This window comes from Corvus moneduloides, chromosome 20 (genome assembly GCF_009650955.1).
Source record: "Corvus moneduloides isolate bCorMon1 chromosome 20, bCorMon1.pri, whole genome shotgun sequence".
Classification (NCBI taxonomy): Eukaryota; Metazoa; Chordata; class Aves; order Passeriformes; family Corvidae; genus Corvus; species Corvus moneduloides.
In genome coordinates, this window is record NC_045495.1 from 1,815,515 (window position 1) to 1,839,999 (window position 24,485).

The 24,485-nt window shown below is 46.7% G+C and overlaps 2 protein-coding genes and 1 long non-coding RNA gene across 8 annotated transcripts in view; 1 reads left to right on the top strand and 2 right to left on the bottom strand.

Annotated features, from left to right (window-relative positions):
- The window catches only part of PIGW (phosphatidylinositol glycan anchor biosynthesis class W), a 5,862-nt gene extending 637 nt beyond the window's left edge, over positions 1–5,225 (bottom strand). Inside the window, exons 1-2 of one of the 2 annotated variants that reach the window (XR_004243925.1) lie at positions 4,994–5,225; positions 286–4,472 (exon numbers count right to left, since the gene is read on the bottom strand). Coding sequence is in view for 1 of the 2 variants with exons in the window: in XM_032129541.1 (XP_031985432.1) it covers positions 2,938–4,458 (1,521 nt within the window). In the remaining variant the exon portion in view is untranslated. Of the gene's footprint in view, positions 1–10; positions 4,473–4,993 lie in introns of those variants that run through there. The other variant, XM_032129541.1, reaches the window with a different exon arrangement.
- MYO19 (myosin XIX) overlaps positions 1–24,446 on the top strand; it is a 26,641-nt gene extending 2,195 nt beyond the window's left edge. Inside the window, exons 1-25 of one of the 5 annotated variants that reach the window (XM_032129530.1) lie at positions 5,297–5,337; positions 6,601–6,685; positions 8,983–9,127; positions 9,379–9,527; positions 9,758–9,871; positions 10,610–10,742; positions 10,953–11,022; positions 11,387–11,489; positions 11,702–11,798; positions 12,247–12,323; positions 12,656–12,746; positions 14,061–14,232; positions 14,429–14,502; positions 14,595–14,716; positions 16,343–16,456; positions 16,828–17,004; positions 17,875–18,021; positions 18,246–18,353; positions 18,926–18,996; positions 19,632–19,741; positions 21,521–21,681; positions 22,224–22,353; positions 22,513–22,598; positions 22,911–23,207; positions 23,632–24,446. In XM_032129530.1, the coding sequence (XP_031985421.1) occupies positions 6,674–6,685; positions 8,983–9,127; positions 9,379–9,527; positions 9,758–9,871; positions 10,610–10,742; positions 10,953–11,022; positions 11,387–11,489; positions 11,702–11,798; positions 12,247–12,323; positions 12,656–12,746; positions 14,061–14,232; positions 14,429–14,502; positions 14,595–14,716; positions 16,343–16,456; positions 16,828–17,004; positions 17,875–18,021; positions 18,246–18,353; positions 18,926–18,996; positions 19,632–19,741; positions 21,521–21,681; positions 22,224–22,353; positions 22,513–22,598; positions 22,911–23,207; positions 23,632–23,760 (2,889 nt within the window). In that variant the 5' untranslated portion in view covers positions 5,297–5,337; positions 6,601–6,673 and the 3' untranslated portion in view covers positions 23,761–24,446. Of the gene's footprint in view, positions 1–5,296; positions 5,338–5,553; positions 5,743–6,600; positions 6,686–8,982; positions 9,128–9,378; positions 9,528–9,757; positions 9,872–10,609; positions 10,743–10,952; positions 11,023–11,386; positions 11,490–11,701; positions 11,799–12,246; positions 12,324–12,655; positions 12,747–14,060; positions 14,233–14,428; positions 14,503–14,594; positions 14,717–16,342; positions 16,457–16,702; positions 16,731–16,827; positions 17,005–17,874; positions 18,022–18,245; positions 18,354–18,925; positions 18,997–19,631; positions 19,742–20,109; positions 20,207–21,520; positions 21,682–22,223; positions 22,354–22,512; positions 22,599–22,910; positions 23,208–23,631 lie in introns of those variants that run through there. The other 4 variants (XM_032129531.1, XM_032129532.1, XM_032129533.1 and 1 more) reach the window with 4 other exon arrangements.
- On the bottom strand, positions 6,350–12,656 carry LOC116453772. Its single transcript, XR_004243926.1, has 2 exons — positions 11,980–12,656; positions 6,350–6,539 (listed from the first exon to the last, which is right to left on the bottom strand). It is a non-coding gene; the product is annotated as an uncharacterized LOC116453772 (long non-coding RNA).
- Positions 24,447–24,485: the final 39 nt, after the last annotated feature.

Below are 24,485 nucleotides of genomic sequence, written 5' to 3' on the forward strand. Positions count from 1 at the left end.
ATGAGAAGTGTAAAGAAGTTAGTGATGTTTAATGAAAGGTTAAGGATAAATATAATCAGCTCTACTCTCCCACCATATCCCAGCATTTTTCTACCCTGCATCCCCACAGACAGGTCATTGGATGGAATTACGGCAGCAAAGACAAAATAATTTCTGTTTTCCTCTGCTTTACTATTGCTGAAGTAGGTGACACGATTGAACCATTAGTCTTCCTACTCGAAATACCTTAAACTTTTACTCATTATGTAACAACTAAATAAAAGTTTCTGATTTTAAAAAATATACCTTTAATCTGTACAAAGAGTTCTTTGTCTAAGCACAGCCCAGAGTGAGGTGAAATGCAGAGTTCCTGTTCCTTCCAGCCAACAGCTGTGGAGGTGTGTGGAGAACAGCGGTGCCCTGGTGTTCACTTTTCACGTCTTTTCAAACCCAAACAGAGCTATTTGCTCGTCCTGTGATCAAAGGATGCTCGCTTGCATCTCTGGGTTCTTTCAGAGGCTTGTGCAATTATCTTGTGTTCATAGGCATTCACAACTACACCAGTTGCTTCAGGGCAGAGCTCGCTGCATTTGTTATCGACAACAAGCAATGAGAATTCATTGTCTCGCATTAATTCACTGGTGAAAAACTCACAGAATCCCAGAATCATTTAGGTTGGAAAAGACCTCTGAGATCATCAAGTCAAACCTGTGACTGATCCACACTTTGTGAACCGGCCCAGAGCACTGAGTGCCACATCCAGTCATTCCTTGGACACCTTCCAGTGCCTGACCACACTTTCCATGGAGAAATTCCTCCTGATGTCCAACCTGGACCGCCCCGGTGCAGCTTGAGGCCATGTCCTCTTTCTGTCACTTGCTGCCTAGGAGAAGAGACCAAACCCACCTGGCTACAACCTCTGCCTTACTTCTCAGGGCTTTAGAAGCAGGAGAAGTCCTCAGGATGAGAAGCTGGCGTTGGTGAGAGGGTTGTTCTCACTCTGGTGCACCACGATCCCCTCGGTTTGCTGCTGTTGTGGCAACCACAGCTGCAGCCCTGGAACTGGCACCACCAGCCCGTGTGGAGCTCACCCACCAGACCTCCCACGTCCTCTCTGCTTCACCCGCTGCAGTTGGCACCTGGATGCCCTGTGCTTGTCCAGACACAGCTCTGCTTGTCACACCCAATTCGTTCTGAATCACACCAATAGGCTTGTGCTCACAGGCAGAACTCGCTGCAGGTCTCAGGCTTTAAATATTTCAGAAATAAATATCCATGAGTAATTTTGCATAAATGAGTAGTGCCAGTCGGTTCACGAGGGAGACCTTTCTTCCCTAGGCAAGCCTAGGAAGTCTTTTAAAATAAACACATCCACCAGTTACCAGAAAACTCTGCTATAAACTGACAACTGTTTCTAAGAGGTTGTTGCCAGTTCTTGCATTTGTCCCCAGGATAATACAGGCTGGTTTGCTTTAATTCTCAAGACTACATGGCTTTAAGCTGGAAGCAAACAAGCATGAACTCAGCATGGCCACAGCCTGTAATCCTCAGACTTCACCTTTCTGCTGGCCAGGGGCTTGGAGAACCTCATAAATTTATGACTCTTCCACAGCATGTCTGTCTTAAGGAATCTGATTTAGAGGCTTATTCTCCAAAGGTTTTATGATTCATCACTTGTGATAGACAAGGAGAAATATGAAATATGGCCCATGTGTACTGCTGTAACTCCACTTACATTAGACATCTATCATCAACTACCATTGGTATTCTACTCCTCAAGTATTTATATCCCATTATTGAATTCCTCACAATCTTTAAGTGTATTTCTCTTCCCAATGACTTTATGAGGTCAGGAAGAACTGTCACAGTCAGGAAAGGGAACAAAGACGGTGTTCTGCTCTGGGCTTGCAAGGAAGACTGAGAAACTGAGCAGTTCCCTTCTCAAGCCATTGCCAGAACTCTGACCCAGTACACTGCACTTCTTTCCATCTGCACCCTGTTTGTATGCTAATAAAAATTGACACCAAATGTCCACCCTTGGACACATCTCAGCTGGCAAAATAGAGTATTCAATGAGCTGCTGTTTAAAGTAATTTTACAGACAAGTAGGTGGGACTTGACTACTTTCAAAGTAGACCTGAAGAGCATACTTTACAGCAGTCCTAAAGATGAGCTGTCACAACGTGCTGGCCTGCAGGCTGGGGCTGAATTAGTTTGGTATCCTTGTATTTTCTTATAAATGTGTTGCTCCTATTATCTACACCACAACCTCCAACAACTGCTTTATGAATCCATCTGCAGTTGAGTTTATCGTTCAGAGCATCGCACTTTATCTCGGGTCTTCATTTATATTCATCAGTGGGGATGGAAGTAAAATTTAGCTTTAATTCAAAGGCTAATTTAGGTTTCAGTGTATGATTAACATTCCACAATTACTACCATCAAAGTCAAGCATATGCATAAGTCCCTGCAGGACTGGGGCCAAAACATTTTCAAGTATCCACTTATTCAATACATTTTATATAAAGAATTATTCTTATCTATTATTTACGCAAGGGCCTTAACTAGGTAAATCTTGACAGCTAGGCCTCTCTCTCCATATAATTACTTATCCTCTTACTTTTCATCTGGTTTCTACTCTACCTTGTTATCTAATTCCTTGGGTCTGAGCACAGTTCACTAACTGTAAATACAATTTACTCTCAGGAGCAGCAGGAATATTCAGCAATCTCCAAACCTAAGTTTTCAGGATAATGTGCAACAACTCCCAACAGGTAAGAGCACGGACCATATAATTTGGTAAAATGAACCATTAAAAAGTATCAACACTAAATAATAAAAATCTCTACTAAACTAGAAATTATTGCAACACATCCAGAAAAATACTAATTTTTCCATTAAATACCATCATTCAACCAAAGCAAACAAAGTCCAGCTAGTCCACTCAGCCAGAGGGAATCACCAAAACTTTAATACTATATTTCTGGCATGCAACACATACATAATTAAACAGTTAAAAAACATGTACAAGTGCAGTATGCATAATGTAAAGGCAGCCTTGCTGTGGATTGTGTCTATCAGGATGTTCACAGCACCAGTCATAACATTTGCTAGCAAGAAAAACAGTAATTGATTTTTGTTAATAGCACTAATCAAGCATAGCCGTGACAGCTTGTCTTCCCTTCCCATTGGCACGGCCCCCATTCCGTGTTTTTTACTGGAATCAGGGGGCTGCACAACCTTCCAGCAGCAGGGCACGCTGGAGCCCTTCACCAGCAGCTTTGTGAACACCAGGGTGAGGTCAGTGAGCACAAACAAGCTCAGCAGCAGCAGGCAGTGGGCAAGCACCCAGGTGCAGAAGGGCAGGTTGGCCACACGGCGGGACACGGGCTCCGTGCACGCCTGGCACAGCTGGAGAAGCACGAACAGCACGAGAACTGCCAGAGCCAGCCCCCTCAGGGCTTCCAGCCAGCCCCTCACCGAGGCCCTGCGCTGCAGCAGCCACAGCCCCACCTGCACACTCGCCAGGTAGATGGCCAGGTATCCAAGGAGGGAGAGCAGCCCTTCCCGGTTGGCATCGAGGAAGCCGAGCCGGGAGTCTCTGCCGTCGCTCCCGTGCAGGATGAACACCTTCAGGGAGGTAGTGCTGAGAAGGAGCTGATAAAGTACAGCCAGAGCTAGAGCCACAAGCCAAGCCTTATGTTTGGGAAATATGGCTAAAAGCACAGATGCTGCAAGTCTCACAAATGCCAAGGTAAAGAAAAAATTCCAGTGCACGCCGTACTCCGAGGTGTGCTCATGGTACTCGATGGATTTAACACTCAGCAGCCGCCCAACACCGAGGGAAATCAGCGGCCACACGGAAAACATCTGCCTGGCCAGATTGGAAAACCTGGGTTGTGTCATGTAAGACTTCTGTCGAACCTCAGGGCAAACGAGAGCATTTCCAAAGATAAAGGCTCCAACGCCCAAATCCATAACCCCGGTGCCGTAGGTCTCGGCCTTGGCGTATCGCCGGGGATACTGCGGGAAATCCACGGCCAAAATGCTGATGGATGTCAGCACGTTGACATAAACACGGAACACAGTTACTGCTGGAATGTACTCAGGATCCAAGTATGTCTTCTGGAATTCTTTTACAATTTGCCCAAAGGGCGCTCTGGCCTCCCGTTTTCTCTGGCTGTATATTTTGGAAAATATTCCAGCGCAGAAGGCAGCAAGGATAACTGGCATGAAAAAGATGATTGGAGACAAGACAGTGCAGGAGAACAGGAGAGGAGACACCAGCACCAGGAAGTCGAGCAGCAGGCTGTACTTCCTCGAGCTTACAGGTTTTCCGTGGTGCAGGTAGTACAGGATCAGGAGGAGCCCTCTGCAGAGCAGGCACAGCGGAGCCAGGGACAAGCCTGCGGAAATTTCCAGCAAACTCGTTCCATTTAGGTTGCTGATAAAGGCTTCTTTCAGCTGTTTTTGGGACATTCTTCTTCCTTCCTCTGAAAACACAAAACATGAACTTGAGGTAGCTTTGTAAAACGGGTCTCAGAACGCCATAAAAATGAATCAGTTCATTAAAACAACATTGATTTCGGAAGCTACTGAGTTACTTCTCAATTTAAAAAACACAGAGCAGCACCGGAGCTGGCCTGGGAAGCCAAGGAGAGGCAGAGTCACTGGAAGGCTTGAGGAAGTTCCAGCGTTTTACATCCTGCTGTGTTCCAACGAGATGCTTCATATATTTTTGCGGGAGATCTCTAAATATCAAATACTCCACTGAATGTTCACATTGTGAATAATCTTACTGCTCTGTAGAACATAACTTTGCCATATTCTCTATGGTGTAAATGGCACCGTTATGTAAAAACGTGGCCCTAAAAAACTTTGTGTTGCCTGGTCGGTACAACCAGCAGCTGCAGCCCCCAAGTGCCTTTCTCTCCGCGAGACCTAAGAAGCGTGGATTAACCAGCCAGAACCTCCGGGTTCTGCTCAGCCCCGGGGCGGAGGAGCGGGAGCTTACCGGGAGCGGGGCATGGATGGCGGCGGGGGATGGATGGCGGTGGGGAACAGAGCCGGCGGTGGGGGACAGAGCCGGCGGCGCCCGGGGCCGCCTCTGCCGCCCTCACGGCCCCGGCCCGGAGCGGCCGCGGGTGGAGCCGGGCCGGGGTGAAGCCGGGCCGGGGTGAAGCCGGGCCGGGGTGAAGCCGGGCCCGGTAAAGCCGGGCCGCGTTCCCCGGCCGCACTTTCGCCGCTTCCGCAGCGCCCGAGCCCCGCCCGAGCCCCGGCCCCGGCTCCGCCTCCCCGGCCCGCCCGCCCCGCTCCGCTGCCGGCCCCGGCCCCGCTCCGGCCCCGCTGCCGCCCGCGGTAAGTCCCGACCCGACCCGACCCGGCCCGGCCCTGCCCTGCCCTGCCCTCCCGTCCTGCCCGGCCCGGGATCGCCGCCGCCGGGCCCTGCCCGCCTCAGCCCCGGCAAAGCACGGCCCTGAGGGGACACCGCGCCCGGCGGCGGCGGCGGCGACCTTGGGGTCCCGCCCGGGAGCTGCCACGGCCCGCGTGTGTCCCGCGTGTGTTCTGTGTGTGTCTCGCGTGTGTCCCGTGTGTCCCGTGTGTGTCCCGCGTGTGTCCCGTGTGTCCCCCGTGTGTCCCCCGGGATCTGCGAGTACCGGCACAAAGGGCTCTGCCGGGAGAGCGGGATAGATCGGGCGGGGGTTTGGGGATGGGAGCTTGCCCGGAGCTCCAAACTGACTCCAAGTGGTGTTTTCATGCCGGGTAAGAACGAAGTTAGGGATGGAATGGGAATAAGAATGGAATAGGAAGAGGAATGGAATAAGAAGAGGAATGGAAGAAGAATGGAATAGAGTAGAATTAGAATAGAATAGAATAGAACAGAATAGAATAGAATAGAATGAAAACAGAATTAGAATAGAATAGAATGTAAACAGAATTAGAATAGAGTATAAGAGAACAAAATTAGAATAGAATTAGAATAGAATATAATAGAATCAGAACAAAATTAGAATAGAATTAAAATATAATAGAACAAAATTAGAATAGAATTAGAATAGAAAAGGAATGGAAATAATGGCAGCTCCAGCTGCAGGAAGGACAGAATTCTTCCTGTCTGTGTGACTGGAACCTCAGCGTTTATCACAGAAATTCAAAGGGCCTGACTCACCTTGGGTTGGCTCTCAGAGATTTTCAGAGGAAACAGGAAGGGTACAGCAGCAGCCAATGTTGTTTCTGCTGCAACTTCTCTGAGTCACTCCCCAAAGCTCTGGCTTCTCTGGCACCATCAGACCCTCAGATCTTTCCTATTTCTCCAAACAGGAGGAGTTTAACAAGTAGTTGCAATTTCTCACCAAGAAAACTTGCTTTATTAAAGAGAAGCAAAGCTTTTTATTCCTGATGGAAGGGAAGATATATTATTCCCTCCAAAAAAGCTTTATTTGCAGGGGCAGCAGAACATGACCATCACTCTGGGTAGGATTTCCAGCTCCAGTGTTCCTTGGGCCCCACTGGCATCAGCAATTCTGTCTGAAGTCTTCGGGCTTTGCATTTGGAACCCTCTGGAAAACGACATGCCCAGAGTTATCTTGATCTAAATGTCTTTTTATTTTCTTATTTAAGCATTCTCCAGCGTAATTTGAATGAAGTACCCTAAAGGCCTTCTCCAGCGTTCCCGTCCACAGGGCTGGACAAGATGCCAAAGCAGGTAAAAAGAAAACCAGGAATTGTGTGTGCTAATTAAATTTTACTTCCAGGAAAGAATTCTTGGCTTATTTCCATGCAGTCAAGATTAGGTAGCTACTAATGAATATTCACCCCTGCTTCATGAATTGACTGGACTTATTTACTGTGGGTTTGAGCTGTGTTAGTGACACCAGGCAGTGATTTTTGTTGTGCCCTGGGCTCTAACAGGGCAGGTGTTAACACGGGCAGCAAGCACCTCCTAAGGGTGTTTGTTCAGGAAAATGAATGGACACAAGAGTTGTGATTTACTTTCAAATATTCCTTTACTTTTGGCTAAGAAATCATCGTCTCAGCTGAAGTGATGCTGAGCAGGGCAGCAAAAACCAAGCCCTTCCTCAGGTCTCACAGTCTCACAGTGGATTTAACTTGCCTGGTGCCAGGGTAATACAGGAACACAGAGGGGGCACAGGAAGAAAGGGGAATTGGCAGGAGCTCCTCAGGTCCATTGAGTGTTTCCTAATTGTGGTGTCTGTTCTCTCACAGCAGCAAGCTGCTTTATGCTCATTCAGAGGAGAATAACAGAAATCACTTGGATGGCAATGCTTTATTGTGTTGCTAAGCTTTTTTTTTTTTCCTCTGTTGGAGTGAAAGCTCCTCTGGACTCAGGCCCAGGGGGAAACCAAGGCACAGGGGTTGAATTAAAACCTTTGGATAAGCTGAGATATGTGAAGCCACACCAAAGTGAAATAGAAATACAGATTTTTTAACTTTTAATAGAAATATATGCTAAGTGCCTTAAAAAGTGCCTTAAACATTAAAAATCTGCAGCAGAGACCTTAGACACAGTTCTTACTGCAGCAGTGTTACCTTTTCACAGAATTCTTTACTTTAGACAAAATACAGATAGAATTATGCTGTTCACATTTTTTAGATAGAGTGTTCACATAAACAATAAGAGCTGATAGAAACTGCGTATGCAAATCTGTGTAATACCTGTGTAACATTGGTGTAAGGCTTAAAATTGTTAGAATTAGACCAGGATAGGTTAAGAAAAGGAAAACTGGAATCGTGTGTTACTCGTATGGGTCAATTAACAAATATAATCTACACTTCTGTAAGAAAAAATATAGAGCATATAGAAGAAGAAGCAGCTGTTTTCTGCCTGCCACTGTTGCTTGGCTTTATCATGCAACCCCCTTGAACTCTGCCTTCAAGAAAGCTGTGAGACTATGAACTAAAGAACTCAGCAGAACAGCAGCTCCTCTGCTCTCTCACGCTGGTTCGAGAAGGAAGGATACCCTGTCAAAAGCTCAACATTTCCCCTTACTGTGTAAAATTCTGTATTACTGGAAATGAACTATGCATGCTGTCTGCAAAAGATAAAAATGCTCCTAAATGAGTACACTATTGTAGCTTTATTTTTTTTTTTTAGGAGTGTGCTAAATGGGGTTTGCAGATCATTTGCCCTTTATTAATGAGCTCAGCTCAGGTAGTGGGAATGCTGCCTACTAAATGTAGCATTTTCTGTATAAACAAGATGATGGAGTTCATTGGTTAACTTGTGGTACAGGTGAGTAGGGATGGTTTGGAGAACTTTCTGTCAAAGAGAAGGCATATATAGAATGCAGAAATCAGGACTGGCATCTTTCCCATTCCTCATTTTTCTTTTCTAGCTTTTCCTTTCCCCAGAAATGGCAGACAGGACCTGGAATTTCTCTTCTGGCTGGTTTTCCATGTGTCCTTCCAAATAATGTTGTCAAGCACACAGGAGCGCAGAGGCTGAGGTTTGAATTTAAGTGATTCAAAGGAGACAAGCTTTCAGCTAAGACAGGGCAGCTCCCCCCTCAGCACCATTCCTCTGCCCTGGCTGTGACGTGTGCACTCTGCAGCTTTCACCCTGAAAGTCTCTGCTAGGAAAACTGCATTTGTTTTGGTCTGCAGTGGCTTCCAGCTGCACCTGCAGCCAGCCCTTCCTGCTGCCCTGAGCCCAGGGCACTGCTTGGATTGAATGTGGGACATGCAGAGGCTTAGAAATGAGAACATGGTGTGAGTGTGTCTGTGCTGAGCAACCTGCAGAACTGCAGGGTGAGCCCAAGGCCACGTTCTCTGAGTGCCTTTGCTCACTGCCAGAGTGATGTTTTCTAACATCAGAGCAGGGGGAGGGCAGCTGGGAGGAAGAGCAGCTCACACATCCTGAGGTCTGGCTCCTGCTGAGACTGAACTTCAGTGACGTGGAAGCAGCAGAAGAGCTAGAACAGGGGATGAGGTGAAAGTCCAGCTTTTCACCTCTCACTGGTGCTGATCTGACATCCCCTCCAGGAAAATGGCCAAAGGGAAGATTCTCTCATCCAGAATGACCTCAGTGAATCATTTGAAGAGGAAGTTAGAGCCTTCCTCAGTGATGAAGAGAAACTGCATCTTTTTGATGACCTCACGAAAGTGAATCCGGTGACAACCAGGACAGGTGAGCAGCCAGGGAGTGTCTGCTGAGGGATCCCTTTCCCTGGTGGCCACAGACACGTGGCAGCTCCTGCTCTCACTGCATTAATAGCATGAACACAGGAGTTGTGTGTATTAGACCCACATCACTCTCTTGATCACCTCATTCTCTATTAAACCTGGCGGGTAGCACACCTGAGACTTTTGTTACAAGCAGGCACAGGAAGAGTCAAACAGGCTTTGCAAAAGATGCTGATGGAAGCTGTTGTCTTTCAGTTCTGAAATGTCTTCAAGCAAGATACAGAGTCAACCTGTTCTATACAAATGCTGGCTGCAGCCTGGTGGCTTTAAATCCTTTCCAGCCTGTCTCCTGCCTCTACTCACCTGAGCTCATGAGGGAGTACCACATTGCACTTTGTCCTCAGGTAACCCTTGTGGTTGAGATAACTGTCCTTCTGCAGAGCCCAGGTGTGAAACTGCTCCAAATTTATATGAGCAAAATACTCCCACAGGATAAACCCCATTTCTAGTGAAATAGTTCTGTTAAAAGAGCAGTGCTGTTTTCAGGTAAATGTGAGATGACCCTTGCTATCCATTGCTGTTGAATTGTGTGGTTCCTGTTCTCTTAAATATGAATATTCTCTTTCACTGCCAGGATTTAAAACCTCACATCTTTGCAGTGGCTGAGCAAACCTACAGGAATGTCCAAAAGCAGATGGACCCTGTGAACCAGTCCATCATTGTGAGTGGAGAAAGTGGTGCTGGGAAGGTAAGGAAATGGTTTTTTATGACATTGCTCTCACGTTTTGAGTTCTGCCAGGGATTTGTAGTGCAGAGTAGTGCAGTGAATGAGCAAAGAGGAATTAAAAACCCCTCTGACAGAGCACGTAGCCAGTCTGCCCAGCACGGCTCTCTTGAAATGTGTGTGAAGCATTAAGTGATTGCTGCAGTTAAACACACTCTGCTTAATATAGCAGCTCTTCAGGTGGCATCTGTCATTTCTGGAGGGCTGGGTTTGAATCATTCAGCAGGAATTGCACCTGAGTTAGTGCCTCAGCCTGGTCTGTCAGGGAGCTCGTGTGAATCTCAGCAAACCCTCTGTAAAGACTCAGAGCAGTGAATTCATATCCTGCCCTGGCCCTTCTGTGATGGTCCATCCCTGTTCAGGGCAATGCTGAGGGTATTTTTAAGCCCAGTAACAAGATGCTTTGCTGAATGTTAATGACTCAAAATCCGTTTACATTCATTCCATCCCAAGGCAGGAGCTGTTAATTCTGGCTGATGACACCTCGATGGAAGTGCCATTCAGCAGAGCACTCCCACTGCAGCAGCACTGAAATGTGTGTCTGTGGCACAGTTTCCACTGAACCAGAGCTCTAAACGTGACACAGTTCCTCTCTTTAGCCTCCCCTCCAGCTGCACACTGTTTGCAGAAGGCAGCACTGCTCCACTGACAGAACTGATAATGTTAAAAACAAAGAGCTACTGTCAGGCCTCTCTCTTGCAGACCTGGACCTCTCGCTGCCTTATGAAATTCTATGCCTCTGTTGCTGCCTCAGCTATCTCCCCAAAAGGCAACGAAACTGTGGAAAGGATAGAGAAGAGAGTGCTGGATTCCAACCCTGTCATGGAAGCATTTGGTAAATGTGGCTTTTTTAACAACAAACAGGAGTAATGGCCACTGTGGGAATTTCCGTTGTTACCACACGAGTCTAAGCTGTCTCTTGGTCCTCTCCTTAAAAACTTCAAATACTGGAGCTATTTACAGATCACCCTTAATGCCTGTGTGTGCTGCATGGGAGAGTGGGACCACTCTGATTGTTCTGTGTCTGCCACTGGCACTTTCACAGGGAATGCCTGCACCCTGCGGAATAACAACAGCAGCAGGTTTGGGAAATACATCCAGCTGCAGCTAGACAGGTAATAATCACTGTGTAACACCTTAGTTTTGTCTTGTTCCTTTAAATCTTTACAAGCTTATTTCTGAAATCTGCCATAGAATATTTGATCTGTCTTTAGAGTGTATTTTGCATTGCTGGCAGCTTAAACTATTATTATTTAAATTATTATTATTTTCCCTTTTTTTTTTTTCCTGCAAGCTCTCAGCCTGATCTCTAAAAGAGAGCAGTGGAAAAACAGAGATGCAGTTAAGAACTGTGAATAAAATATGAACAAAACTGAAGGTGAACTGCAAAGCATTCACTTGTCAGTTGGTATCAGAACAACACACCACCTCTTGTTCTGTGAAGAGGTTTTGATATCTTTGCTCTTTTTCCCTCTCTAGATTCCATCATCTGACTGGTGCTTCCATCCAGACTTTCCTTCTGGAGAAGACCAGAGTTGCCTATCAGGCCCCCAATGAAAGAAACTTCCATATTTTTTATCAGGTTTGCCTTCAGTTAATTTTGCTGGGTATTTCTGACACACAGCGGGGATGAAATCACCAGATTTAGCACAGTTGCAACTTTTAATAATTACCAGTTTCCCTGTCTCCCAGGCTTCCAAATTAAATCATCCTCCCAGTATATTATTCTTCACTGTCTGTGAGCTGTAAACACCAAAGGCAGAATTCAATTTTTGCCTTGTTTTCTGCCTGCAGATCACAAAAGGTGCCACTGCAGAGGAGAGGCTGGAGTGGAACCTTCCAGAAGGGGCCGAGTACCGCTGGCTGCCAAACTTTGAAAGAAACTTAGATGGTAAAGATTAGTTCTGCTAATTAATTAATCAATCCATTACTAATGGCTGGAACTTTAAAGGAAGGCAGGCAAAAATTGTTCAACCCTGGCCAGCCAATAGCAGATGTTTTGCAAAGCCACCTGCATGAATGGGGTTCTTTTTAAGTTTCACTTTGCACTATTAAGTCTTAAAATCACTCACCTGGCTTAAAACAGCTGGTTCTGGCCTGGCAAATTTGCATCTCTGTGGCTTTGTTTAGAAACTGTCTTGTCTATGCACATGCTTTACCTGACAGAGGTAGAAGAAGTCAGTGGGTTGGTTGTCCAGCTTGTGTATGGGATTTACCCAGACAGCATCCATCTTCCCCGCTCTCCACTGGCAATTCCAGCTGGATTGGATGTGCTGAGATGTTCTGCTTGCCCCTGTTTGTGTGCTTGGCTTTCTCAAGAGCACTGTTTGGCTTTTCAGAGGACTGCTTCGAGGTGACCAGAGAGGCAATGTTCCACCTGGGCATCGGCCGTGCCACGCAGAGCAATATTTTCAAGGTCAGCTCACGGCAGCACGAGGCTGCTGAGGACGTTGGGAATGTGCTGCCAGGGTGGGATTGCTGCTGGAGTAAATCCATGTCACTGTGCAGAGCTGCTGCTCCTCACTGGAGGGCCCTCAGCTCCACATCAGCCCAGTATTAGATCTGAACTCAACGTCTGCAGCTCTGAATTTCAGTTTCCCGTCAGGAATTAACACAGAAGTTTGGGATCTCTTTGCTGCCTTTGGTGCAGAAATGTTTTGAGCTGGCCTGTTCCTGGGGCTAAAGGAAGGTTCAGAGGACACTGCCTTGGGGGAAGCTGTCCTAAAAAAACCCCTGATTGTATTTCAGGTGTTATCAGGCCTTCTGCACCTTGGGAATGTTCAATTCTGTAGTCCAGTGGATGAATCTCAGCCTTGTGAACTGGAAGACAAAACCAAAGGTGAGGCAACAACCATGCCATGCTCCAGAGCCTTGTTAGTTCAGTGCAGATGCCTAAGGAAAGGATTAGAGAGAGGAAAGAACATAGAGAATTCTTTCCTTTATTTAGTTAATTTAGATTTACTTATTAAATTTATTTAGTTATTAACATTTAATAACATTTATTAAATTTATTAAAATTTATTAAATTTACCTATTTTTTGCTTGAGTAACTTTAACTATTATTACTTTTCATTATTAATTCTTTTTAACTACTACTAAGTCTAATTACTTTATTAATAACTTAATTTTAAAATCTAATAAATTTCTTTAAACTGTATTGAATTAATTGCATTTTAAATTACTAAATCAAATTTATTTAATTTAAATTCATTTAATTTCTGTATTTAATTCAGAAATAATTCCTTATTAAAGGAAAGAATTTGAACAATAATTCTCCTGCTGATAGGAGACCATCAAGGCCATGAGCAACCCAAAATTTAGGTGTGTTTTTGTGAACAAGCAAAACCCTAATGCTCCCGTGCCTTGACAGGTCAGGGCAACTGCAGCATTACCCACTGATTTCAGGAGGGTTATTGGCAGAACTGTGGCTCTTGATTGTAATCTTACTCTGCCATCACAAGGCTGGCAGAAATCTGACCCAGAGGGAGAGCAGGGCTCTTCACAGGAAAACTTGGAAGTTTTCATGATAAAGACCAAAAGTCAGTGACAGCAAATCTGTTAAATTGCAGCAGGAACAGAGGTTGTTCTGCATGTCTTCAGGAGGCTTGTGGATGTGGATTTCCTTCAGAGCTAAAACTGTCCTGAACAGTGAAGTTTCCTACTACAGTTTCACATGTTCTGAACTCAAACTACTTAATATTCAAATATTTTTGAGCACAGCTCAGCTGAGCAAGATCTTAAATGCTTTGTTAGCAAATACTCTTTTTCTACACTTCCTTACTACCCCCAAATCCCTGGTTTTTTCTGGTGATAACTGATTTGTCTGTCTGGATTTAGAGGTCCCTGCTCAAAGAAGGTGAACGAGTAACAAAGACACACCTAGAGAGAAAAACAACTTCAGTGTGGCAAACTTGAGCTTTTTCTGGTATTGCTTCGTTTTAAAGAGAGTACCTGAAATTCTAGGGGCACTCTGCATCCAAATTAAGAGTCTGATCTTGCAAAACTTGCTCCCAAGTTTGTGTAGAAAGATCCAAAATCCACATTTAAGTTGGAGAGCTGATGGAAGTGGCATTTTTCTCCACAATCTCCTAGCCCTTCCTTACCTTTAGAGGTATGAGCACACCAGGTAGCCTTGTTTGTCCTCCTGAACAAGGGTTTGTGAAGACCACGGGGGATCTGCTCAAGATTCCCGTCGAGGAGCTGCTGGAATCTTTAAGGATTCGAACAATCACTGCTGGAAGGCAGCAGCAAGTGTTCAAGAAGCCCTGCTCCAGAGCTGAGTGTGAGACCAGGAGGGACTGCCTGGCCAAAGTCATCTATGCCAGGTAAGGATGTGCTAATCCAGGTGACTTTTGGGAGGGGATGGGGAGGCCAGAGGGATTTACTTGCTGCTGTTTCATGGCAGCACATCAGAAATTCCTCCTCCTTCCAAGTGACACTGATAGAAACAGCAGTAAAAGACACAATTCTGATTATTGCAAGCAAGCAGCTCCCAGCTAAGCCCATTGTTGCTGTCTGCAGGTTGTTTGAGTGGCTGGTTTTGGTCATAAATGAAAACATCTACACAGATCCCTCAGCGTGGACCAGCTTCATAGGTATGGATATCCCACCCTGGTTTAACTCAGGGGCCATCAGCCCACCAAGCTGCTCCTAAACTAAAGCTCCCTGTCTTCCCTCATTCCTTTAGGTTTGTTGGATGTTTATGGATTTGAAGCCTTCCCTGAAAACAACTTGGAGCAGCTCTGTATTAATTATGCCAACGAGAAACTGCAGCAGCACTTCGTAGCTCACTACCTGAAGGCACAGCAGGTAATACCCCAAACTGAAGATCAAGTCTTCAATATCTGATTTAAACCATCATCTGTTGTCACTTTAATTGTGTGGCTGTGCCCCTGGTCAGATGGGAAGCTGCAGTCAGAAATGCCACAGAAGGCAGTGGGATGGAGCAGCAGCTTTTTAAAGAGGGGAGTGTGGGGCAGTTGGAATGACACAGCTTTGTCTCTTGGGGACTGGAAATCTGTTCCCAGCTCTACTGGATCTCTGCCTGTCAGACTGTTTGCTTTTCCTCAAAGAACTGAGCACTCGAAGCTAACTTCTTGGGGTAAGTGCAGCCTGAGTTGAGACTCTCTTGGAAGCTGCTGCTTACAACCATGGAGCACAAAGGCCCTAGAGTAGTGGAGCTCCTAGGCTGAGCTTGGTGTGAAGGCAGAGCCCAACAGAAGCCTGTAACCCAAACACCTGAGCACGTGGCACCTGTGGAGGCCTCCTGCCACAGGGGCACAGCTCCCTGAACCCACTGTCATGCTGGTGCCTTTAAAACAAAGCCCCAGTGTGCACCAGCTTTTATTTTTGAGTAAGGACAGACACAAATGGGGGTGTTTCACAGTGGTGAAGGCATTTGCAGCCTGCAGTCCCTCCCTGGTCACACACTGCTAATTCCAGCTCTCATCTGAGTGCCCTGCAAGGTGCAGAGCCCCTGCCAGAGCTGCTGCTCTGCCCCTCCCCACTGCAGATCCATTACCAAAATGCTCTTTGCCGTTAACTGGAATCAGGGAAATTATTTTCTCTATGGCACCAGTGTGCTGGCACCTCCTGCCTCACGGCAGGGTTTTGTCAATTTATTCAGGAGAGAAGGATTTCTTTGACTGCTGTTTGTTCTTTGCTTCCCCAGGCTGCTTTGCCTGCCTGCCCTGGTCAGCATGCCAGGGGTTAATGGTCAGGGAAGATGAAAACCGAGTTCAAGCACACAATTGCTTTGCTTGAAACGGCTCCATGACCTCTGTTTATAGCACCCCTCCCACTCACTGCCTGCCCTCTTACCTCTGGATCTGGCTGTCCCCCAAACCACTTAAATGCCATTAGTGGCTGTGCTGAGCAAGCTTTTGGCAGGAGGCTTTTCAAATAACTGCCCAGAGCTCGTGCTTGTTAAACACTGCTGACAGTTTGTCCTGTAATTCAGCATAAATATTGTACCAATTATTTCAACCAGGATCTCTCTGCACTTCGTTTCAGATCAGGCTTTGCTTTAAATGGAGCCCAGCCTGGCACACAGAGGTTGGGTTAGGGCTGTGTCCCAGTCCAGGGAAGGAGTTCTGCTTGTTCCTTGTCCTTCAGGGAAAGTCTCAGCACAGCCAGGAAAGGCTTTGTGTGACTGTAGCCTTTGTTTGCTCTCTAAAGCAGCCTTGCAGCTCACTCTGATAAATCCGTGGGGTTCCCAAATCCTCAGACAAATTGTTCCAGCAGGTTCTGATCCACACCCAAAAGCTACCTGGGGTAGAATATCCTCATGTGGGTTTTTTTTCCTCAAGCTTGGTGTTGACCTGGAGCTGAGCTGGGATTAACTCCTCAGACAGGACCTGGATCAGCTGCCCAAGGCACAGCGTTCTGAGCTCTGGTGCCCTCTGCTGCAGAATAACCCCTTCCCTCTTCCTTCAGGAAGAATATGCAGCTGAAGGCCTGCAGTGGTCATTCATAAACTACCAGGATAACCAGAACTGCCTTGATCTGATAGAGGGAAATCCTCTCAGCATTTTTTCCCTGCTGAATGAGGTAAGTGTGATCTAAACCCTTCATTTTTTGGGCCCAGTTCCTGCCTTTGTCCCACGCCACCAAAGAAAACACAAACAGTAAGTTAGCAGAGAACTTGTCAGCCATAAAATTTCTGCAGAGCTTCAGTTTCAGAAAAATCATGGCACTGCTTCCTCCTGTTCTGAGTTTCCCTCTGATCCTGGATGTTCTGATTCAAATATGAAGCCTCAATTACTTCTTTCCCCCCCTTCCTTCCCAATATTTCAGGCCTTGCATACTCAAAGCAGCTCTAAAGGTAAAATGGCGATGATTTCAATTTTAAATGTTGTAGCTTTTAGAGCCAGTCCTTTGGGACAAATACGAGATGCTGCAGTTGTGTGTGTCCTTTGCAGGAGTGTCGTCTGAACAGAGCCTCCAACACTGACCTGTTCCAGACCAGGATTGAGAAAGCCTTGTCCAGTAATCAGTGCTTAAGTCGAGATAAGCTTAGTAAGAAGCCCAACTTTATCATTTCACATTATGCTGGCAAAGTCTGCTATCAGCTGGCAGCGATGGTGGAGAAGAATAAGGTAGGTGTTTGCAGAAAGAGCTGTTTAAAATCATAAATATTCTACAGACCTGAAGTGATTTAAGTCAAAGCACCACTAAAAAATATGTTTAGTGCTGGGGACTGGACATACCTTGCTCCAAGTAAATCCTTCAGGCCACGTAAAACTCAGTCATGTTCTTGGTGTGATTCTCTGAACCATCACTGGCACGAGCAGATGCTTTGTTGCACCTCTGAGCTGAGGATGAGGTCAGCCATCAGCAAATCTGGGCTTCTTCCATTCCTGGGGGATGCAGAATCAGCAGCAGGGCATTTCTGTAGCTGCAAATACATCACTTCATTCCCCCAAAATTCAGATAAGTTTATGAAAAACGAGAGCACGGGCTTAACTGCTGAAAGTGCTGAAAGTACTCAAATTTTTGGCCTTGTTGTGCCATCAGGGAATAATTGAAATGTGAAATAATCTGCAGAGAGGAGGGTCCCTTCTCAGCTCTGACATCCCCAGCAATTATGGCAAGGGCTGTTATTTATTTAGCAATAAAACACCATCTCTTAATTAAAAGGGATAGTTCTGATGTCTGCTGCAGTCTGTCCTTCAGGGATTAAACCAGTCCTGAGACTTGGAGCTCACTTAGGCTGTGTAACAAGAACAATGTTGGGAGCAGTTGTACATTTGACTGGATTTGCTGAATGTTCAGCCAAACATTGTTTTCTGTTCCTGAATGTGACTGTGAATGAGTGAGCATCATCAGATTTGAAACTGCAGCTGTGGTTACCTCAAATTTGGCATCAGAAATGCTGTTCTATCTCTGTATGTGGAGTTTTTAGTTATTTTCAGAGGTGCAGGTGCCTGCCAGGTCCAGATACTAACGGGTCATGTCTGTGTTTGCAGGATGCTGTTCCACCAGAGCTGGTCCATGTTTTGCAGAACTCAAAGGACCCTTTGCTTCAAAAATTATTTCCTGTGACAGAAGAGAACCAAAATAACACCAAAACCCAGAACAGAGCAGCTGTTGTTACAGTGGTGTCCAAATTCAAGGTACATCCTATTCAGGTTTCTGCTGTAATTTTGGAAACTTTCTGAATTTGCCATCAACAATTTGATGAAAGCATCCACAGAGCAGATTTTTGCTCGAGCTGTCCTGTAGAAGTGCTCTGACACTGAGTCTGTAAAGCCATCCTTGCCACGAGCAGCTCTGTGGGGTGGATAGAGGATCCCTGAGGAGGAGGAGCCCTGATGAGCCCTGTGTTTGTTTCCTGCAGAGCTCCCTGGAACATCTCATGGAGATTTTGAGCAGAACCACGCCCCATTACATCCGCTGCATCAAGCCTAATGCTGACTGCAAGGCCATGACTTTTAGAAGAGAAGAGGTAACTTTTCCAAAGCCTTTCCCCAGGGCTTTGCACTGGGTTTCTTAGGAACTTGAGTCACTGGCAGAGCTCTTTTCACAGCACATTTTGAAATAGCTTTTTCTCCTTTGAAATAAACATCCTTCAAAGTCACTGAGGTGTTTGTCTAAAACTGCTCCTAAGCACAGCAGCTCTTCCAGCTGCAACTTGCTTGTTGCTGGGGTTATTTGGGGTGCTGCCCTCCCAGCCCTTCAAACTGATGAAGGTGATCTGAGCAGCCCTGGGCACACAAATACCTTCAAAACAAAACCTTGCTCATTCCTGGAGTCCAGGAAGCTGAGAAGCTTTGGGAGCAGAGCAGCAGGTGCTAAAGCTGTAACTAGAGAACCTCATCTGATGGGAAATCAAGCTTTAAGCACTCGTGGAATCTGCTGGGCATGGAAATAGCAGCACTGAGCATGGAAATACCAGCACTGGCTTTTCACACCCTGCTGGGTTTGGGCAGTGCTGGCTGTGGATGCCCAGGACAGGGCACCCAAGGAGCAGCTCCCACAAAATCAGCATTGCCTAAACCATCTCAATTTGTGCCTCAGGTTCTCAGCCAGCTACAGGCCTGTGGAATAGTGGAAGCCATCACCATCAGTGCAGCAGGTTTCCCAGTCAGGTAAGTCCAGCTTCTTCAGCATAATCCATTTCTATAGCAATTAGTGGCATTTACTTCTTCAGAAGAATTTATAAGCAGGAAACGCAAATATTTTGCAGTTTTAGACCTCAAAACTACTGATCCTTTCAAAGCTGAGAGCTCACTGTGCCTTTCCAGTCTGAGAAGCTGGGGAAAAGATGTTTTGATGTGGACTACACTAAAACTTTTCTAACTGAACGTGGCTTCACAGTAACATTCTCAGCAATGAAACTATAAATGGCATTTATCTAAATGTAGTAATCTCAGAGCTGAGCATCTCCTTATAGCCTGGCTGGGCTTTCCTGACCACCTTTAGAGGGTGCAGAGCAAGGCCTGAGCTCATCACGTTTCTGAGACTCAGCACTGATGGGGTGGAGCTCACCATCAGCATAGCCAAGCACAGCTCCTGCCCAGGCTTTGCTCCAGGCACTGTCTCCTGAATTTCTTCAGAAGTTCTGTACTTTTCTTGCCTGTTTGACCATTTAGGGCACCAGTCTGTTTGCATCCCATGCACTGGATCCATGAAACCATTGTGCAATTTTCCCCCTTCAGAGGATCAGTTCTTTCCCATACAGCAATGACTCCTGCCTGGAATTCACTGTACGTTTGTCTGTCAGGATCCCTTTCCAAAGTTTCACTGAGCGCTACAAAATACTGAGAAAATCCTGGGGCTCCAGTAAAAAAAGAGTGTGTGATAAAAGCAACTCTCATTCTGCTGAGGAAAAAGGTGAGTTTCTTCAGGTAATCCCCTTGCCATCAAGTAAAATTGTCACTGCACCCATTTGGTGTCCCATAGATCAGATAATGACTGTATTCACCACTGTTCTCCAAATACTTCTTTAACTTATCACCAACCTGAGTTTCTAATTTGCCTAACACTTAAAATCTTCCCCCCCACTGCTGGTTTTCTGTGTTCCTCCTGGGTGGAACAACCACAGTTACAGTGGTGTCTGGGGTTCCCCTCACCCAACCTAATTTGGTTTAGAGTTGATTCTTTAGTAAACTCGAAATCCACTTACCTTTTGCCTTATCTTCCTTCTCCTTCCTTTCTTTTCCCCTCCTCCTTGTTTCCTTGCTGAATCACTGACCTTCCAGCTTACCTGGACTCTGCTGCTTCTTCCACCTTCTGCAAACTTCTCTTTTTCTAAGCAGGAGTGACGATGGACTTTAACAAACACAACCCAGTCTACAGGTAATGCCTTTGCTATGAACTCCTGAAAGGAGGAGCTCATCAGGTGGTTACATTTAGTATTAAAGGTTATTGCAACCCCTTTTCTCTCCCTCAAATTAATCCCCTCTCCACCCAGTGGGTCTGTTCAATAAGCAGCAGCTGTGGGAAGCACGACCAGCCTGTTCAGATGAGTAAAATTGGTGGAAATCTACTCACCGTGTGGAAATGGGGTGAAGTAAGGAAGTGCAGGCTGGAAAATTACTTACAGACTGGATCTTTCCCCCTCAATTACAAACCCATTAACTGCAAAGCCTCTTTTTGGTAGGTTTTTAGTCCTTTTTATCTTGAGGGGGTAATAAGCTGCAAACAAAGCAAAACAATTGCCCAAACACGGGGATAAGCTTTGGGTTCCCTTATCAGCCCAGCCCCATGAACACCATCAGAGTCACCAGATGTCTTCCTGTAAGCAAGAATTGCTTTTATTTGTTTTCAGGACCTTAAAATGCTCTCATCTCCTTAGAAATATTTATAGCAGATAAGCAAACAGTATCCAGGATGGAATGATGCAAAACCCATCCAGCCCTGTCCATGCAGGAGCTCCTGCAGCACTGCCTGGAACAATCTCTTGTTCCAGGTCTGAATTAAGTCTGCCTCTATTTCCAGAGAGATTCATCTGGCTGTAATGTAAAAAATTGTGCACTGTGTCCCAGAAATGGCTTTAATAACTTGTAATTGCTGCCATAAATTCCTGCTCAGCACAGGACCCCATAGCTGCTCCCAATGCCCTGTGACAGCTGCACAATGGCTTAGAATTTGTTTCCCCTTCCTGCACTTCTCAGTATATTAAGGCTACAATTCCCTGCCTTTTGTTCTTTGCTCCCACAGCTCTGAGTTTTGAGTATTTAATGTGATTTTCTTAGGACTGAGCTGCTCAATATATTCTTAATTGCGTTGCTGCTGCTTTCTCCTGTTTCCATGTAGGATGCTTTAACAATGGGACAACACCTGAGGCCTCCCTGTTTCAGTCTAAATCTACCCCAAATGACATTTTTACCTGGGAATAACTGAGGTTATAATAGATGAGAAGGCAGCACCCAACTACAGCCCAGTTAAAACACCCCACACTGGTTTTCTGGTTGCTGGCACCTGATGGAATCTGTGCTGTCACATTTTAGCCTTAAACACAGCAAGATCAAGTGCTCTCAGCCATCTCCTCCTCCACTCTTGCTGCAGGTGTTTCCCCTCTAAATGGCCAAGAAATCTCAGTGCAAAGACAATTCCCTGGTCCTGATTTCCAAGTTCTGTGACGCCTCCTCCTCAACGCTTCATTTCCAGGTGAGACTCCGGTGATGGATGAGGACAAAGCATCACGTGCTGCTGTTCTGGAGATCCTTCAGGATGCTGTGGGACAAACCCCTGCTCAGGGAACAGGGAATGGAGCAGAAATCCTCTCAGTCTACTGTGGCAAAACCAAAGTGTTCCTGGCCAATTCTGTGGTAAGTGCTGTCCCTTGGCTGGTGGCTCTGGAGTGCACCTGCCTCAGAGGCATTCTGGCACAGATGGTGGAGGCAAAACTCCTGCCAAGCCAGTGTGACCAGAATTTGGCATTTTCCATCAAATTATTAAACTCAGTCAAGCACCCATCAGCATCCAGCTCTCCAAAGCACTTTGTTTAATGGCCTCTGTGTTGCCAGTGGACAAGGAGCTGCACTTGGTCTAGAATTGTCAGAATTCCAGTAAAGATGACAGCTTTCCTTAGCTCCAGATGACAACAGGCCTACACACAGCTTCCTTGGGAAAGAAATTAAGGAGACAAATTCACTCCTGCCAAGCTTGCAGGATGCAGCCATAGAAGCAGCCCCTTCAGTGGAGCTGCTTATTAACCTGCTGCTGGAGTGCTGTCACTTCCCAAACCTAATCCAGCAGTCACAGGACACTGGAATGCGGCTGTGGTCCCCCAAACACCAGGAGGCTGTAAAAGAGGAAGAGTTGTGAGCACAATTCCATCCCTAACTCCAGGCTCCTGTCCCCACTGCAGCTGGAGCTCCTGGAGGCCAGGAGAGCAAAGGTGTTAAATGAGAAGGCATTTTGCATTCAGTGCTGTTGGAGAAGATTTAAAGAGAAGAAAGCAGCCAAGGAGAAACGCTCTGCAACTCTCATCCAAGCAGGTGACTTGCTAAGGGTGGGCCTGAAATGACAGAACAAGGCACATTCCCAGTCACACTGGGGGATTACAGTGGCACCAGTGGTTGAGTGCCATCTCTCACACTGTGTGCAAGAGCTGCTGAAATTCTCTGCACTCAGATTTGTCTCCATTAAATCCTCAGCTGTTCGTTCCTGGTTAGCCAAGAATCGCTTCCAGAGGATGCGCAGGGCTGCCAACGTCATCAAACACAGCTGGAGGAGATGGAAAGTGAGTATGGGGGTACAGCACAGCACTGGAATGGAGCCACTGAGGCTTCTTAGTGTCTCAGGAAGAGTAATAACTACTAGAACTGAAAACCCAGTGCTCCAGAAAACTCTTGTCCAGCTGAAGAGCAGATGCCAGTCCCATACAGCTGCTTCTGGTTTATCCTGCGGAATAAACTCACTCCTTACCTTCACGGGAATGGCCCAGGGGGTGTGCTGTCCTTCAGATCTCCTCTTATTTAGACTCAGTTGTGTCCTAATGTCCTAAGCTGTGTCCAGGACATTTGGGAATGTTGTTGTTCTGTGTCTTTTTTAGGCAAAAGCGGCCGCGTTCGCAGCAGCAGAACTGGACGAGGGGGAAGGAAAGGAGTTCCCAGCTCCTGGAGCTACCTTGGCCAAACCTCCCTGTTCTTTGGACACAACGTGGCCTCTGCAGGCAATTGTCCAGTTCTGGCCTCTGGGCCTTGTCCTGGCTGCTGCCCCTGTCAGTGTCACGGGGCCCCGCAGGGCGCTGCCGCTGCTGAGCTGCCTCAGGGGGCTCCAGGAGGGCGGCTCCAGGGGGGACAGCTCCGCCCTGGGCTGTGGCATCGCCTCCATCAGAGCCCTCCCACAGGTAAGGACCCCCTCAAGCTCCTCTGCAGCACAGGGGAGCTGCCACAAGCTTGGAATAGTCTGGGGTAGCATTTCCCACCAAGCCACAGGCACTGGCTTCCCTCAGAAGCTGCATCGTTACAAATCACCTTCGGGTCTGGGGGGTGGGGAACATTTTTGTGTCTGCATTAAATCCTGTGTGCAACAACTGGCCACAGCTACTACAGACTGTGCCAGTTCAGTGCTGAACACTCCAATCTCCAGAGCCTGAGCTGATCTCAGTTCAATTTACAGTACTGGTATTTTCTGTAGTGACCATTTCTCTTAAATCCATTTGCAGTGACTTCTCTGTCCTCGTCCACCAGTGCTCATACACTCAAGCACTAAGTGTGAGTAACAAAATCAGCTGCACATCTGGCTGAACTCTTCCCCTCTTGTCCTTGCAGGGCTCTGTCAAGTTCCACTGCAGGAGGTCCCCCCTGCATTTTGCCAATGTCAGCCCCCACAGGGAAGCGTTTTCCATCACGGGATTCAACCAGATCCTGCTGGACAGAAAGGAACTCCTGCCCACATAGGCTCTGCCCTCCCTGCTCCCCTGGCCTTGGCCTCCAGGGAGGGCTCTCTGCAAGCTGCTGCTTTCAAATCACTCAATGTCCATTTCTGCTGCTACCTCAGAGCTTTCACAGCGCTGCCTTGCCCGTATGACATGATGGGATCTAGAACACACTGCAATAGACATGATAATATCCACTAAATTTAATCTGGGGGGCTGCTCCTCCTCCCCACACGTGCACACATTACCGGAAATACCAACACTATGGCAACAAATCAATTCAAACAGATCAGGTGCTTGAGGCAATAAATACTTGAACTGAACGCTGCTGGCACTGCCTGGACGAGCAAGAGGCTGGGCACGAGAGAGCAAATAATGCAAATATTCCTGATTCCTGCTGGATTCTCAGAGCTGCAGCCGTCCTGACTGCTCACTCACTCACTCCGCAAGGAGTGAGGAGCAGCCACTGCAACACTAAGGGCAGATGTCTCAGGGAAAGGCAAGGCTGGGCTCTTGCTTTTATCTACAGAACCAAAATCTACGAACTCTCAGAGCTGCCAGGTGTCTCCAGAGCTCCCCCAACAGCACCACCCTGCCCAGGGGCTCACCAGAGGTGCTCTGTACCGTCCCTTTGTTGCTCATGGATCTTGAAAATGTTTGGCTGTTCTGTGTATGTCATCTAAAATAAACTGCTCGATCCCTTGTCAAGGTGTCTGACCCTTCCCAACACCCTTTAGTGAACAAAAC